This window comes from Vigna unguiculata, chromosome 2, assembly GCF_004118075.2.
Source record: "Vigna unguiculata cultivar IT97K-499-35 chromosome 2, ASM411807v1, whole genome shotgun sequence".
Taxonomy (NCBI): domain Eukaryota; kingdom Viridiplantae; phylum Streptophyta; class Magnoliopsida; order Fabales; family Fabaceae; genus Vigna; species Vigna unguiculata.
The window spans coordinates 25,665,369-25,680,020 of record NC_040280.1 but is presented as its reverse complement, the minus strand read 5'-3'; the positions used below and the strand labels follow the sequence as shown (position 1 = coordinate 25,680,020).

At 38.2% G+C, this 14,652-nt stretch overlaps 2 protein-coding genes across 2 annotated transcripts in view; one reads left to right on the top strand and one right to left on the bottom strand.

The window, feature by feature from the left end:
- LOC114173420 (putative disease resistance protein RGA4) overlaps positions 1-14,652 on the bottom strand; it is a 69,788-nt gene that overhangs the window by 26,346 nt on the left and 28,790 nt on the right. The gene's annotated exons all lie outside the window — the stretch shown is intronic.
- On the top strand, positions 7,163-10,930 carry LOC114173426 (ATP-dependent Clp protease proteolytic subunit 4, chloroplastic). The gene is made up of 2 exons (XM_028057821.1): positions 7,163-7,683; positions 10,185-10,930. The coding sequence occupies exons 1-2, from the start codon at positions 7,247-7,249 to the stop codon at positions 10,666-10,668; spliced, it is 921 nt and encodes a 306-aa protein (XP_027913622.1). The 5' UTR covers positions 7,163-7,246; the 3' UTR covers positions 10,669-10,930.

Sequence of the window (14,652 nt, the reverse complement as noted above, 5' to 3'; positions counted from 1 at the left end):
GCCTCGAAACCTCAGTATGCCATCATCACTCACAGCAAAGTCTCTAGCCTCATCTGATCCAAGCTGTTCTCTAACTCTGTTCAGACTAGCATCCAACAACTGCCTCTCTCTGATCGAGCCCAAAAAGTCACTAGATATAGTAAGGGTACTACACCTAATGGACTCGGACCCCAACTCCACCCGTATCCTCATATCTCTAAACTTCTCTAGTAGTTCCACCTCCTTCATCATAAGGTGTGCAGTGTGTACCGTCTTCCTGCTCAGAGCATCTGCTACTACATTTGCCTTTCCCGGATGATATAGAAGCTCGAAGTCGTAGTCCTTCAGGAATTCCATCCACCTCCTTTGCCTCATGTTCAGCTCTTTCTGATCAAACAAGTACTTTAAGCTCTTGTGGTCGCTGAACACCCGAAACTGAGCACCATACAAATAGTGCCTCCAGATCTTCAAGGCAAAAACTATGGCCGCCAATTCCAAGTCATGAGTGGGATAGTTACGCTCATGCACCTTAAGCTGCCTCGAAGCATATGCCACCGCCTTCTTTTCTTGCATCAAAACACAACCAAGTCCAAGATGAGACGCGTCGCAGTAGACTTCAAACGGTTTCCCCACATCCGGAATTACCAATATAGGAGCACTCGTCAATCTCCTCTTTAACTCTTGGAAGCTCTCCTCACACTTGTCCGTCCAAGTGAAAGGTTGGTCCTTCCGGGTAAGCAAAGTCAGAGGCGCCACTATCTTGGAGAATCCCTCTATGAATCTCCTATAGTAGCCTGCTAACCCCACAAAGCTCTTGATCTCTGTGGCCGACTTAGGACTTTCCCATTTAACCACTGCCTCGACCTTCGCCGGATCCACTGCAATCCCCTGAGCAGATATCACATGCCCCAAAAACTGAACCTCATCCATCCAGAACTCGCACTTGGACAACTTGGCATACAGCTGCTTCTCTCTCAAAACGCCAAGCACCAACCTCAGGTGTTCTGCATGTTCCTCCTGCGTTCTGGAGTAGATAAGGATGTCGTCTATGAAGACCACTACAAACTTATCTAAGAAGGGTCGGAAGATCCTGTTCATGTAGTCCATGAACACCGCTGGGGCGTTGGTCACACCAAACGGCATAACCACAAACTCATAGTGGCCATACCTCGACCTGAAGGCTGTCTTCTGCACATCATCAGCCTTTACCAAGATCTGATGGTAACCCGATCGTAGATCTATCTTCGAGAACACCGATGACCCATGCAACTGATCCATCAAGTCGTCAATCCTCGGGAGCGGATACTTGTTCTTGATGGTCATCTTGTTTAGTTGCCTGTAATCCACACACAGGCGCGAACTCCCATCCTTCTTCTTCACCAACAACACTGGTGCTCCCCAAGGTGAAGTGCTGGGTCGGATGAACTGTTTCTCCATCAGATCCTCTATCTGTTTCTTGACCTCTACCAACTCTACCGGAGCCATGCGATATGGGGCCATCGAGACTGGGCCTGTTCCTGGGACTAGATCAATAGAGAACTCCACCTCTCTACTGGGAGGCAACCCTGGTACTTCATCTGGAAACACGTCTTCAAACTCATGTACCACAGGTATGACTGATGGTCTCTCTCCCTCTCCCACCTCCATACGAGCGAAGATTATGAAGCACTGCGCGCCGTCCTTTAGTTCCCTCATGACACCCTGGGATGACACCAACTCAGGCTCCTCTGAGTCGGGAAACAACAACTTCTTCTCCCGACAGTCTATCAGAATGCGATTGGCAGCGAGCCAATCCATTCCCAAGATTACCTCCAACTCCTGTAGAGGTAGGCAGATTAAGTTCACCCTGTATTTGCGTCCCTCCACCTCTACTGGAAGCCTAGCACACAAGGACGACGTCCTGACCAAACCCGACGCCGGAGTAGATACTGCAAGCTCACACTGCAGCTCGCGCACCGGCAGACCCAACCGTTCCACACATGCATTTGACACAAAAGAGTGTGTCGCTCCAGAATCATATAACACACAGCAAGAAGAACCAGCTATCATGCAACTACCCATAACCAAGTTACCTGAGCCTGATGCTTCAGCTCCTGACATGGCGTATACTCTGCCCGTCGCCTGAGGCCTGTTGCCTCTGTCCCTCCCCTGATGCTGCTGGGGTGTCTGAACTGGAGGGCGTGTCGCTGCCCTAGAAAGGTTGGGGCAATCTCTCCCAAAGTGGCCTTCCTTGCCACAGTTGTTGCATCTGCGGTAACCCTCCCTGCGTGGACAAGCATGCCTCGGGTGGGGTCCTCCACATGTGTAACACTGCACTCGACCCTGCTGAGGAGGAAAAGCCCTAGACCCCTGAGACTGATGGTGCGGTCTATCATATGGCCTCCTCCTCTCCTCATGTCTGGGCCTGGACCCAGCTGGTCCACCTATCCTCTGCGACGGCTGTGGCTGCTGTGGGCGCTGACCTTCCACCTCGCGCTTCATCTTCTCCATCACTCTGGCCTTCTCTACCAGAGCAGCAAAGTCCTTGATGGACAAGGGTGCCACCATCAAGCGGATATCTCCCCTGAGGCCGTTCTCAAACTTACGACATCTCCACTCCTCATCAAGCGGCAGGGTGTAGAAACGGCTGAGGTGTTTGAACCTCTCAGCATATTCTGTGACAGTCTTCCCTCCCTGGGTCAACTGGAGAAACTCCACCTCCTTGGCGTATCGGATGCTGTCCGGGAAGTACTCGGAGAGGAATCTATCCCTGAAAGTTTCCCACGTCACTGGCTCATCCCTCTCCTCCAGGATGGATCGGGTGCTGCTCCACCAATGCTCCGCCTCTCCCGTGAGCATATAAACTGAGAACGCCAACCTGTTCTCCGCAGGGCACATCTTGGCGTCATAGATGCGCTCCAGGTCCTTCAGCCATTGGTCTGCGACGTCAGGACTAGTTTTCCCATCAAACTTTGCCGGGTGGTGTTTCAGAAAGTCCTCCAGGCTTCACTCCCTAACTGCAGGTCGTGGTTCAGGACCAAACACAGAGGCAGCCACCCTGTTCTCCTCCAACTGGCGGAGGGCCTCCATGTGCTGCCGATGAGCATCCTCAGCAGCTACTCTCGCAGCCTCCATCTGCTGCATCACAGCCTGCTGCTGCTCAAGCGACGCTGTCTGTCGCTGCATGGATGCCTCATGCTGTTGCATCATCGCAGCACTCTGCTGCGCCATAGCTGCTACCATTGCCTCTATGGCTCTGACGATATCAGGTACGTCTCCCTGGGATGACTGAGAAGCTCGGCGAGGAGGTGTCATAGTCCACTGGCACACAGAAAATCACTTGGTTAGGCTTGATAAAGGCAAGAATTTTAACTAAACACTCAGAGACACACAGAGAAAGCTAAGCGGACAACCCAAATCCACAGACCTAAGGAATGACCGCTCTGATACCATAAATGTAACGTCCCATTTAATTTATAAACATAATTAAAGGAAACGTCACACATAAGATAGTCAAATCACGCAGTCCTGGGGTTCCCAACATCGCCCCTACGAAACCAGGCACACCACGATGCCAACAAAACAGGATAACAGTTTGACTAAGAGTTTACAACCCAAAACAACGAATACAGGGGCCATAGCCCTAAAGAAAACATGAAAAGAAGGAGCGTGAGATCTAGCCCAGATGGCTAAGCTGCTGGATCACTGTTTCCCTGCTGACCACGAGAACTCCGCCCATCTGCTCCCATCAACCAAGTCGATGATCATTGCAAGAAAGAACAGCCACATACAACACAACCATGCAACAAAACGGGTAAGCTAGAGCCAAACAACATATTCAACATGCAATTAGATATATTTTCATCATCTCATCCACATAGCAACCAAACATGTTATGACCCCTTCATTCAATACACTACGACTCGACTCGACTCATCCGGATACGTATAACTCGGTCGGATTCAGCGGATGCTTGCACTTGTGGTGGATACCCCTGCTCGACCCTGAGCTGCTCGATCCTGAGCCATGTGTTACCAGTGTTACGATGAATCAAAAAATCTCTCCCACCACAAGGTTAGCCCTTAATGAGTTTCAGGCCTCCTGCTACTCCCACCACAGGAGTCAGTCCGCTCTAAGTGAGACTAACTGGCTCCTCAGAGCGTCAGGATGCAACCTTACCTTGAATCCTTACCTAGTTATACAGATGGGGCACCACCATGAACACCCACTAGCAGGGGCCATGGAATTACGTCCCGACCACTGAAGCACAACCCTAAAGGTCTCACCGAGAGACCCCAAGGAATTACACGCTGACACGGACCAACATTCATAAAACAACATTAAGGGAATATCGAAAACATATTTACAACCTCATACTCATCCATGAGATCTATTCCTCATACGCCTCACATTTTGAATCCATACCTCTGATCATCACCGTCCCATGAATCTAGGGTCTCATCTCATGACAACACCATGTTCCTTTAATTTCAAACCACCCATTCATTTATTTCTCATGCCAAGTCTCATACCAATCCATTCATCCACAATTCATGAATCATGCCAAAAATATGTTTCATACTCCATTATATACATGTCCATCATCACACAATCATACTCAGCCAACATGGTTCATTCGGGAAACATTAAACAACCAAAACACAGCACGATCTCGCCCAGCATCTCGCTCAGGCTGAGGGGTCTCGCTCAGGCGAGACGTGCTCGCTCAGGCGAGCCCCCCCCTCGCCTAGGCGAGAATACAAAGAAAACAAGGGCATGGCAACACGGGATCTCGCTTAAGCGAGATCCCTCTCGCTTGGGCGAGTTGCCTGCTCGCTCAAAAATTGAGCGAGCCGCCCGGGCGACGTTTCGCGCAAAAAACTTAGGCGAGCTCCCTGTTTCATCTCGCCTAGGCGAGATGGACTCGCTTGGGCGAGATTAACAGGTCTCGCCATTGTTCTTCGTTGTACAACCATGTTCTTCATCCAAACCACTCATGCAAAGCACTCTCACACATCCAAACGACAGATCCAACCGTACAATCAACAAATAACTCATAAACAGTGCCAAGAAAGACTCGAAACTAGAACCCTAACTTCCCGTACCTGGAAATGGGTTCGCACAGGACCTTCGACGCGCAACCAAGGGGCACAGAAGCTCAAGGACTCACTACGGAGCTGAAAACAGAAGGTAGGAACGAGAGCGCATTATTACTAAACGTTAACCGTGGAAAGAGTGGGGGAAAAACGATAGAAGCCATAAGATCTGGAAAAAAGGACACTTACGTGGAGCCGGAACTGGGGTTGAGCTTGAATGAGGTGGACCTTAGGGCAAACCCTAGCAGAGCGTTCAGTGAGGTAGTGAGGGATGGCGGCTAGGGGTGGCAATGCGGGCCGGCCCGCCCCGTTTAGGCCCGCCCCGCATAAGGCCCGCATATCGCGGGCCGGCCCGCCCCGCCCCGCACATTTTATGCGGGCCGCATACTCTGGCCCGCCCCGCATAGACGTTAGCCCGCGGGCCTGCGGGCCGGCCCGCTTTTTTTTTTTTTTAATTTTTTAATTTATTTATTTTTTTTATGATAAAACTTTCAATGTTTAAAAATTGGGAAACTTTAAGAAGTTCACAAAATTAAGTAAAGACTTTGGGGAATTAGATGATAAATTGATAATTCAACATTTTCATCATATTCATACTATGACATACACAATGTATTCTTTAAATTTTAGCACATTAAAAATTACATAATACTTGTCTTTTCCAATTATACAAGAATTTGAAATATTAATGCAAGAGTCCATAAAAGAAGTAATTAATATACATAAGTACAAGTTTTTTTTTTTTTTTTAAATTTTATGCGGGCTTGCGGGCCGGCCCGCGCGGGCCGCGGGCTAGCCCGTGCGGGCCGCGGGCCTATGCGGGCCGAGCCCGCGCGGGCCTGCGGGCTCAATATCCTGGCCCGCCCCGCGTTTTTTTTGCGGGCCTGCGGGCCGGGCCCGCGGGCCAGGCCCTAATTGCCATCCCTAATGGCGGCTGGTTTCTGAAAGAGTGAAAGTGAGGTGAAATTAGGGCAACATAGCAATATCTTATATGCTGGGCCAACCCTTAGGCCCACTTACAAGGGCAGCCCACCAACTCTAGGGCAGGAAATAAAAGGGGCCTTACATTATGTTATATTATTATTTAGATTTTAATTTGATCATTATATTTATTATTTTGATTCAATTTAATCAAAATTTCTTTTGAATTGAACAATTTTGTCTCTCTTCAAATTGAGATAAAATTGAACTTTTATATAAATGTTGTACGAGTATTTTTAATCAAATTAATATTTTTATTAAATATTTTTAACAAAATTAAATTTATTTAAATTTATATTATACATTAAACTTTATTTTTTTTAATTTTAAATATATTTGTGCTGATAATTTACTACATCAAATTTTATATTATTTTTGTATTTGAATTTATATTTTAAATAATTATATATGCATTTATATAAATTTACAAATTTGTATTTTAAATATTTGTACAACATTATATATCAAAAGTTTTAATACCCATGTTAAAATTCATTTAAAAATAACAATTTTATAAATTTATATATAAATTTTAAAACAATTTTATAACAAAATAAAATAAATATATTTCAAATTTTAAAACAAAATTTGAATAAAATTCAATATAAAATATAAATTTAAATAAATTTAATATTATTAAAGATATTAATTTTAATAAAAACATTATTATAATATTTTATGTAAAAATTAAATTTTGATCTCAATTTAAAAAATGATAAAATTGTTTAATTTTGTGAAAGATTAAAATGAATCAAATAAAAATATAAATCCAATAATCAAATTAAGATTCAGACAAATGACAAAAGATAAAAAAATAAAATAAAAGTTAAAAAATTAGAAAAAGAATTAAAAAAATATTTAATGGTGTTAGTACCTTACCACCAAAAGTGACTTATTTATTACACATTAATAAATATCTAACTAAGATAATCAAAATATAAAGGCTTAATAAAAAATTTATATAAATACGAAGAAAACTACGATATTTTAAACTAAGTTTTCGTGATAAGTAAATTTTATTTTGAATATGGATTAAACATTAAATAAACTTCCTTTTCAACAAAAAATAAATTGAATTTAAAAAATATTAATATTTCAAAAGCAAACCATGCGGAAATAAAAAAAATTGTGTTATCTAACCAAGGAAGTAGCCACCACTCTCTGAGACTTTTCCCTCTGCATTTCTCCAACACTCTTTCATTCTTGGCACCATGGATTTGCTCTCAATTTCTCCCTCTCACCCTTCACCTTCCCTTCGCACCCTTTCTCAAAACCCTAAGCCTCACATTTCCTCTTTCGCCCCAAAACCCTCTTTCTCCCTTTCGCGCTTTTCCAAACCCATTAAAACCCCACCACGACGCGTCGTATCGGCCTCGCCGATTCCCTCTAAAAGCCTAAACATTGGGTCCGAATCTCCAAACCCCAGTCTATCTTTCCAGCTATCCGCGCCGCAGACACCGGCGACGGCCGCGAGAGGGGCGGATGGCGACGTGATGGGGTTGTTGCTGAGGGAGAGAATCGTATTCCTTGGGAGTAGCATCGATGACTTTGTGGCTGATGCTGTTATGAGTCAATTGCTGCTGTTGGACGCTCAAGACCCCACTAAGGATATAAAGCTGTTCATTAATTCCACTGGGGGTTCTCTCAGGTTAGATGAGGTTTTCATTATCGGGTTTTGTTATTTTTCAGAATGGTGATGCAAATGTGTATGTAAAGTATCTGGATTAGGCGTGGAAGTTCAAAGCGTAGGAACTTAAACACTTTTCTTTTTCATTTAATTGATTTTTCTGGAAAAAACTTGATATGGAGAATTGGGGATAGATGCCAACCCTTAAGAGCCGAGTTAAGTCTTAGGGAAGAGGAAGAGGCTAACCCTTCGCGACTTGACAAATTATTGTTTGGAAATGATTGCCTAAGGGGAGTTTTTAATTTAATGTCTGATAGTATCTCGAACATTACTTTGAGGAACCAAAATGGTATTGCGTGTTTAATTATTGTTTGTAGTTTTTGTTGCTGGTAACGGAATGTTTAATCGATGAAACGGCTAATAGTTGAAGTTTGGTTTGAATGAATTTAACATAAAATATGAACAGGCTTGCCTGATTGAACAAGGGAGTTCTATGTTTAATTTGGGATGAGCTTTATGTATTTTTCTTATTGGTTTTCTGATAAATTATTTTGGCATATGTAAACCCTTCACTGGGCTGTTGACGGTGAAGACCTTTTATTTTCCTACCTGCAGTTTATATTACTCAGTTAAGGCTATTGAATGGTCTTCAGATGTTTATGATATTATTATTCCTCTAGTTTAGTTGTCATTGCAAATTTTGTCCTACTTTCTGTTTGAGGAGTTTTGCTTAGTTGTTACTTTTGCCTTTTGAGTTTGCTGTTTTAGGAGGACATATTGTTCCCGACTATAAACTTTTAGGTTCCTTTGCCTTATGTTTTAGTTTTCAATTGATATGTTCATCTATAATTTCTAAATCGTCACCTTTTTTAAGTGAGACTATACATGGTTTAAGGTGTACCGGATTTATTTAAGTTATACTCGGTTTTTGTACACTCAGATATAAGAGATTGGTTCTAATAATGGCTTACAACCATTTTATAACGTTTCATGACTTGGTATTTTGGTCTTGTTTGTTATGGTAATCTAGTAATCTAGTTTTTTTTCACTTCTCTCATAAGGTTGTCCTTCACACACATGCATGTATCTGTTTGCCTATGACATCGGGTTCTTGATTTCTAATTAGTGTAGTTTAGATTCTGCCGTGCTACTGTGTAATTTAACATAAATTGAACCAGTAAAGTAAAACTCGTAAAAAGAGTAAAACTACTTAGATTTTATGGAGATCAGACTTTGTTTGATTTGAGGTATATGACAAAGAATTCTATTACATATGGAGAACAAGACAAAGATTGGGGTGTGTAGACAATGATCAGGTTTCAACCATGAGTTTGGTCATCGAATTACAAATCCCTTATGACTATGAAGAGTATATGTAGCCAATCCTAGCACCAATATCTGATACTATTTTATCCCTTTGTTTTTTCAATTTTTATTTGATTTGCATTATACTCATTGATCTAACTTTTCTACTTTTTACAAGTTGATGTGCTTTAGGGACTTCAAACTGTTAGGTGGTCATTTTTGTTTCAGGGAAAAAACAGATAACCTCTTCCTTTATGTCCCGTTTTCACATTATCTCATTGTAGTTTGATGAAAGGGGAAGCTTTTCTCTCCTGTGCTGGTATATTAATTGCACCATGCTCTATCTTGTTTTGATGTAGTCATGGACTTAACCTGTGATCAAACCCCACCAGCATCTAAGCAACGTGCTATGAAATATTCAAATCTCTGATCTTTTAAAAAATTTCAGTTTTGGGAAATGTTAGGATGTAGAGATCTAGATCTTTTGCTGCAAATGATTTGGGCAAGGCAGTTAGGCTGTGCTATGTTTTCTATTATTTATTACGTGGTGCCTATTGTTGGAGAAGAATGCTGGATTTTTCAAGGACATATTTATATTGACACCTCTTAGTACAAAGGAGTGGCTTTGGTATATGTGCAAAGAGAATCGAGACCTTCACTTTGGTGAAGATTTCCTCTTCAGCTATTCCTTTAATTTGGTTACTTTTGCTTTCATACACTTGTCTTTCTCCATTCCAGTACTAATAAGAACTAAGGCCATGTCAGAAGGACTTGTATTTTCTTTAATTTCAAGTTTGACAAGAGCTTGTTGTTCTTTATGTTTTTCCTATTCTTTTGGGCTGGCTAAGTCGATGTTTGTTTTTCAATCTGCACATGTTCCTATGCAGATGCTAGGGGTCTAGAAACTGAAACAAACACAATCCTAGTAATGCTGATCGAACCATTAGGTTCCTTTCATATTGGGTTGACAAATTGGTCCCTTATGATGTTAGGAGGCTACGAGAATGAATTGGAAGTCTGTATAGAATATAGATTTCCTTAGAGTTTTATAGCATCGTTTGTACAGAATATAGATTTCCTTAGAGTTTTGTAGCATTTGTTGGATTTCTTTTGTTAAATTATTGAATATCAATCTTCTCTGTATGGCAGATTTCTCATTGCAAATTCTAGTTCTGTTTGATGGCTTAATCCTTTTTCTCTGCTTGTTTTCAATATAGTGCTACAATGGCTATCTACGACGCCGTACAGCTTGTGAGGGCCGATGTTTCCACAATTGCACTTGGAATTTCAGCATCAACAGCTTCTGTTATCCTGGGTGGTGGCACCAAAGGCAAGCGCTTTGCTATGCCAAATACACGAATTATGATTCATCAACCTCTTGGAGGTGCTAGTGGACAAGCTATAGATGTAGAAATTCAGGCTAAAGAAGTTATGCACAACAAGAATAATATCACAAGAATTATATCAGGTTTCACTGGACGCTCATTTGAGCAAGTACAGAAAGATATTGATAGGGATAAATATATGTCTCCAATTGAAGCAGTTGAGTATGGAATTATTGATGGTGTAATCGACAGAGATAGAATTATCCCTCTCATGCCAGTGCCAGAAAGGGTGAAATCAACACTAAACTACGAAGAGATAAGCAAAGACCCCAGGAAATTCCTAAACCCAGAAATTCCTGATGATGAGATATACTAGCTATTCTTGAATTCAATGTTACGGTGATAGCAGTATACAACATTTTGGGTGAAGCTTGAGGATGCTGTAACAAACCCTGAAAAGTGTAGGATTGTCTAATATGTGTCTTGCATTTTTAATTTCTTTTTGTGTGGGTGAGTGAAAAATTATTGTTCAGCTATGGAGAATTTTGTTGGTTATCATTAGTTTGATTGTTTCTTCGTTAAGTCACTGACTATCATTTTTTCTTATAAAAATTAATTTGTAGCAGATTTTACGGCAACCAAGTTCCTTACCTTCGTTAAGTATTCTCTCTATTTTTCTCACGGAATATCTAAATGTAGGAATTAAACTTCTAACTTTTGTAATTATTATAATTAGCAGAATATTCTTGCATAATGGGTACGTCATAATATATAAGATGCGCAAAATATTATCCATCACTGAATTTTTAATCAAACCCTTCAAAGTTGCATTGCATTGTATAGCCAATCAATTAGAACTTTTGCGTTGTATAGGCTCTATTTTAGCTGGGGTTTTTGTGAGCAAGTACTGATATAATCTATACATGAAATTATGATGCAATGTGGGTATGAGTGTGTTGTGACCACTCTCTCCCGCTGACAATAATATTAACAATTAATGAAATTTCAATTCTGTTAATTTAGTTTGAATTTTGCTAATGGTTAAGATAAATAAAAACTAAATTTAAAAATATTATCAGTTACTAAATTTGTTCTAATAGACCAAACAACGTAAACGTCCCAAAAACTACCACTTAGTGTTTCACCCTTGTTTTTTGGAAAATCAAATTGACTAGGGACACTTAACGATTACACTGAACAAAGCACCATATAATTGAAATCAAAGTCTAAGTCTTCTTGTGTTTATATTTTATTTTCGGATTTGAAACAAAATAAATATTAATTGTTAGTATTTTGTTGATGGAAGAAGCTGAATTCACAATTTTTGCATACTTCCTTTCAAATCTATCAAACTAATTTTTATATCTCTCAAATATTAGTGAAAATATTAGTGGAAGAGTTGAATCCACAACCTCTATGTCTTCCAGTCCGATCTTTACTATTAAAACAATCTTATAGTTCCAAAAGATTTTTCTTTTTGATCACATTTATTTATTTTTTAATGAAATCAACCTTTGTAATGTATTTCATGAATGTGAGATAATGTTTATTTTGAAATTTCCCAAAACAATAAATAAAGAATTAAGCGAAACATTTTCTTTCCTAAAAAAAATACTTCAAAAAGGTTTATTTAAACATAAAGTTATACAAGTGTTTGTGAATAGAAAAAAATATGATTAAAAGAAAATAAAAATCTAATGAAGTAATTAGACAAAATTTTCAACAAACATTAACATTAATTATGAAGAGTGATATTTTAGACATATATAATATAAAACAAAAACCACAAAAAGAGTGTGAATGATGATAGATACTGGTGTGTAGGTCAACCTTCGTGACCAATGAAACAAAACGGTGCCGACTGATGAAGAGTGGAGCCCGTAATTAGTACTAATTGGTGATTACCGAAATAATTAATGATGACCAATTAGTATCAGTGGCTGTCACAATTTCAAAGGCAAAAAGAGCAGCTTTGTCTTCTTTTGCTCGAAAATTAGGTAACTTCTGCCGGATGAACCGAATGTTCCCTCTCCTTATGATGCCGTTCCATACTTTGACTTTCATATTCAAACTTCACACCATTATATTATTCACAATCAAAGTCTCTTCATTTTTCTTCCACTCATTATGCCTGCACGATACAAAATATATTCCATTTTCTATCTTCAATTCTCTTCCTTCTGAATATTGATTCACATTAGCTAAAAATAAAATAATTTTTTTTTGAGAAAAATAAAATCCAAAAATATTTCGATATAAGAATTATGATTCAAGGTGACCAGCTCATATAAAAATAATATATCTATGTTAAAAGTTTTCGATCAAATGTATCATTGGTTAAAAGTATAATTAGGTCAATGTTATGTTTACAAACTATGTATAGTATAAACTTCTAAATAAAGTAAAAGGTGTTTATACATTGAAAGAAAAATTGAAGTTATCGATAAGAAAAATAGGATCATTGACCAATATGAAAACCAAAAGTGCATTTTTGTTTTGAAGGGAATATTTATTTGAAGAGTTGTTGTCATTAGCTATGAAGGATGGTGCAAGTAGCATATTGATTAATTTGCGTGCAAAGTGCTTAACCATGTTCTCTTGTTTTTGTTCTTCAATTACGTAACCAAAATTGATGTTGCAAGCACCCAGGCTGCTGCTCATATAATTGCTTGTTAATGGTAATATATATCTATATTTCCATAATTGATGCATCACTCTCTTATATATAATATTCTTTCAATAACAACAATTATAATTACTATTATATTGTGTAACTTTCAATATAATGACTTAATCAACAACAATAAATTTTTCATTATAAGTTTTTTTCAACTCTTATTAGAATTTTTTTTTCTAAATATAAAAGTAAAGTATATACAATAAACATTCGCTTAAGTCCGTATTTTGATATTGAAAGTTTGATGTAGACTTATGAAATTTTAGGAGTCATATTCAATATAAAATATTATGGGTCATATAATTATAGTATGAAATATTATGGGTGTTGAGATTTTGGAGGGATGGTGGAAAATATGAGAGATATAATATATATGATAGATATAAGAGATATATTACCGCTGAAACTTGTTATTTTATTTTATTTTATTCATATACTCTCCCTATATATAACAAAATGTAACAAAACATAAAGTATAAGTAATTGATCTGAATGAAGTTGAAGTTGACAAAAATGTTATCTTCAACTAATTAGAAAATGTTACCAACCTTAATGTCAATGTGAGTGAGTTAAAAGATTTCCTTTATTTATCATAAGTTATAAGTCACATTTTATAAAATGGTCGATTGAGAATCACACATTAATGAACCAAAAGTAATCGTCAAATAACTTTATATGTTTTTTTTTACTGAAAATAAAATCACAAAATTATTAATATGAGAATTTTCTCTTCTAAATGCGAATTTATGCAGGATGTCTACTTTATATTCTCCCACTCTTTAAGCTCTCAGGATTATTATGAATACTCATAAATTGTTTTCATACATAAAATGTTTGCATACAATAAAACATTAAATATGAAGAGATTTTGTATTTGAGAGAGGGATGAAACTGAAGTCTAATATGCTTCGTAAAAAACTAAACTAGGGTAACATAATTAATAATGTAAAAACAAACTAGTTAATGTGATATCAAATTCAAATGTTTCACAATGTTACTCATGATGTTTCTATTGCATAAGTTTTATGTTCAAAAGTTTAAATAGGATGTACATAGCAATCAAACAATTTCAGATGAGGAAACTAATTGTAGGGAGAAGAAATGAGTGACGCAAAAGATTGATAGAAAAAATCAATTACAAAAATTGGTATTAAGAAAGCATTATTAATTAAATTTAAGAAAGGAATCAAAGTCAGACCAATTTAGTGAGACCACAAAATAATGAAGCCAAAAGATATTAATAAAAAAGAAGCACTAAATGACATTATTTTTATTGACTTTTTTTGTCATAGAGATTACAGACAAACTGTGTCAGCGATCTCAATAATGGAACTTGATGGAGACTCAGGAATTAATACACAAATACAATTGCAAGATGTGTGAGGGAAATTATTTTTAGGGAGTGATATTGTATTTAAATTTAGGGTGCACAATGATAAAAATTATATTTAGAACAGTTTAGTTTTAATTCTTGTAAAAAAGTTGTACTTTGATATTTTTAATATTTTCCTACTTGTTTTTTCTTTAGTTCTTACCTTTTTTAATTATAGTAAGTTTAACATTAAAAATAAAAAATATTAAGTGTAATAATTAAGGTAACAAACAATGCTTTAAATTACGATGACGAGTTTTTTTTTTTTTTTTGCATAATTTGATTAAGTGACGTATTCACTATTCTTCATT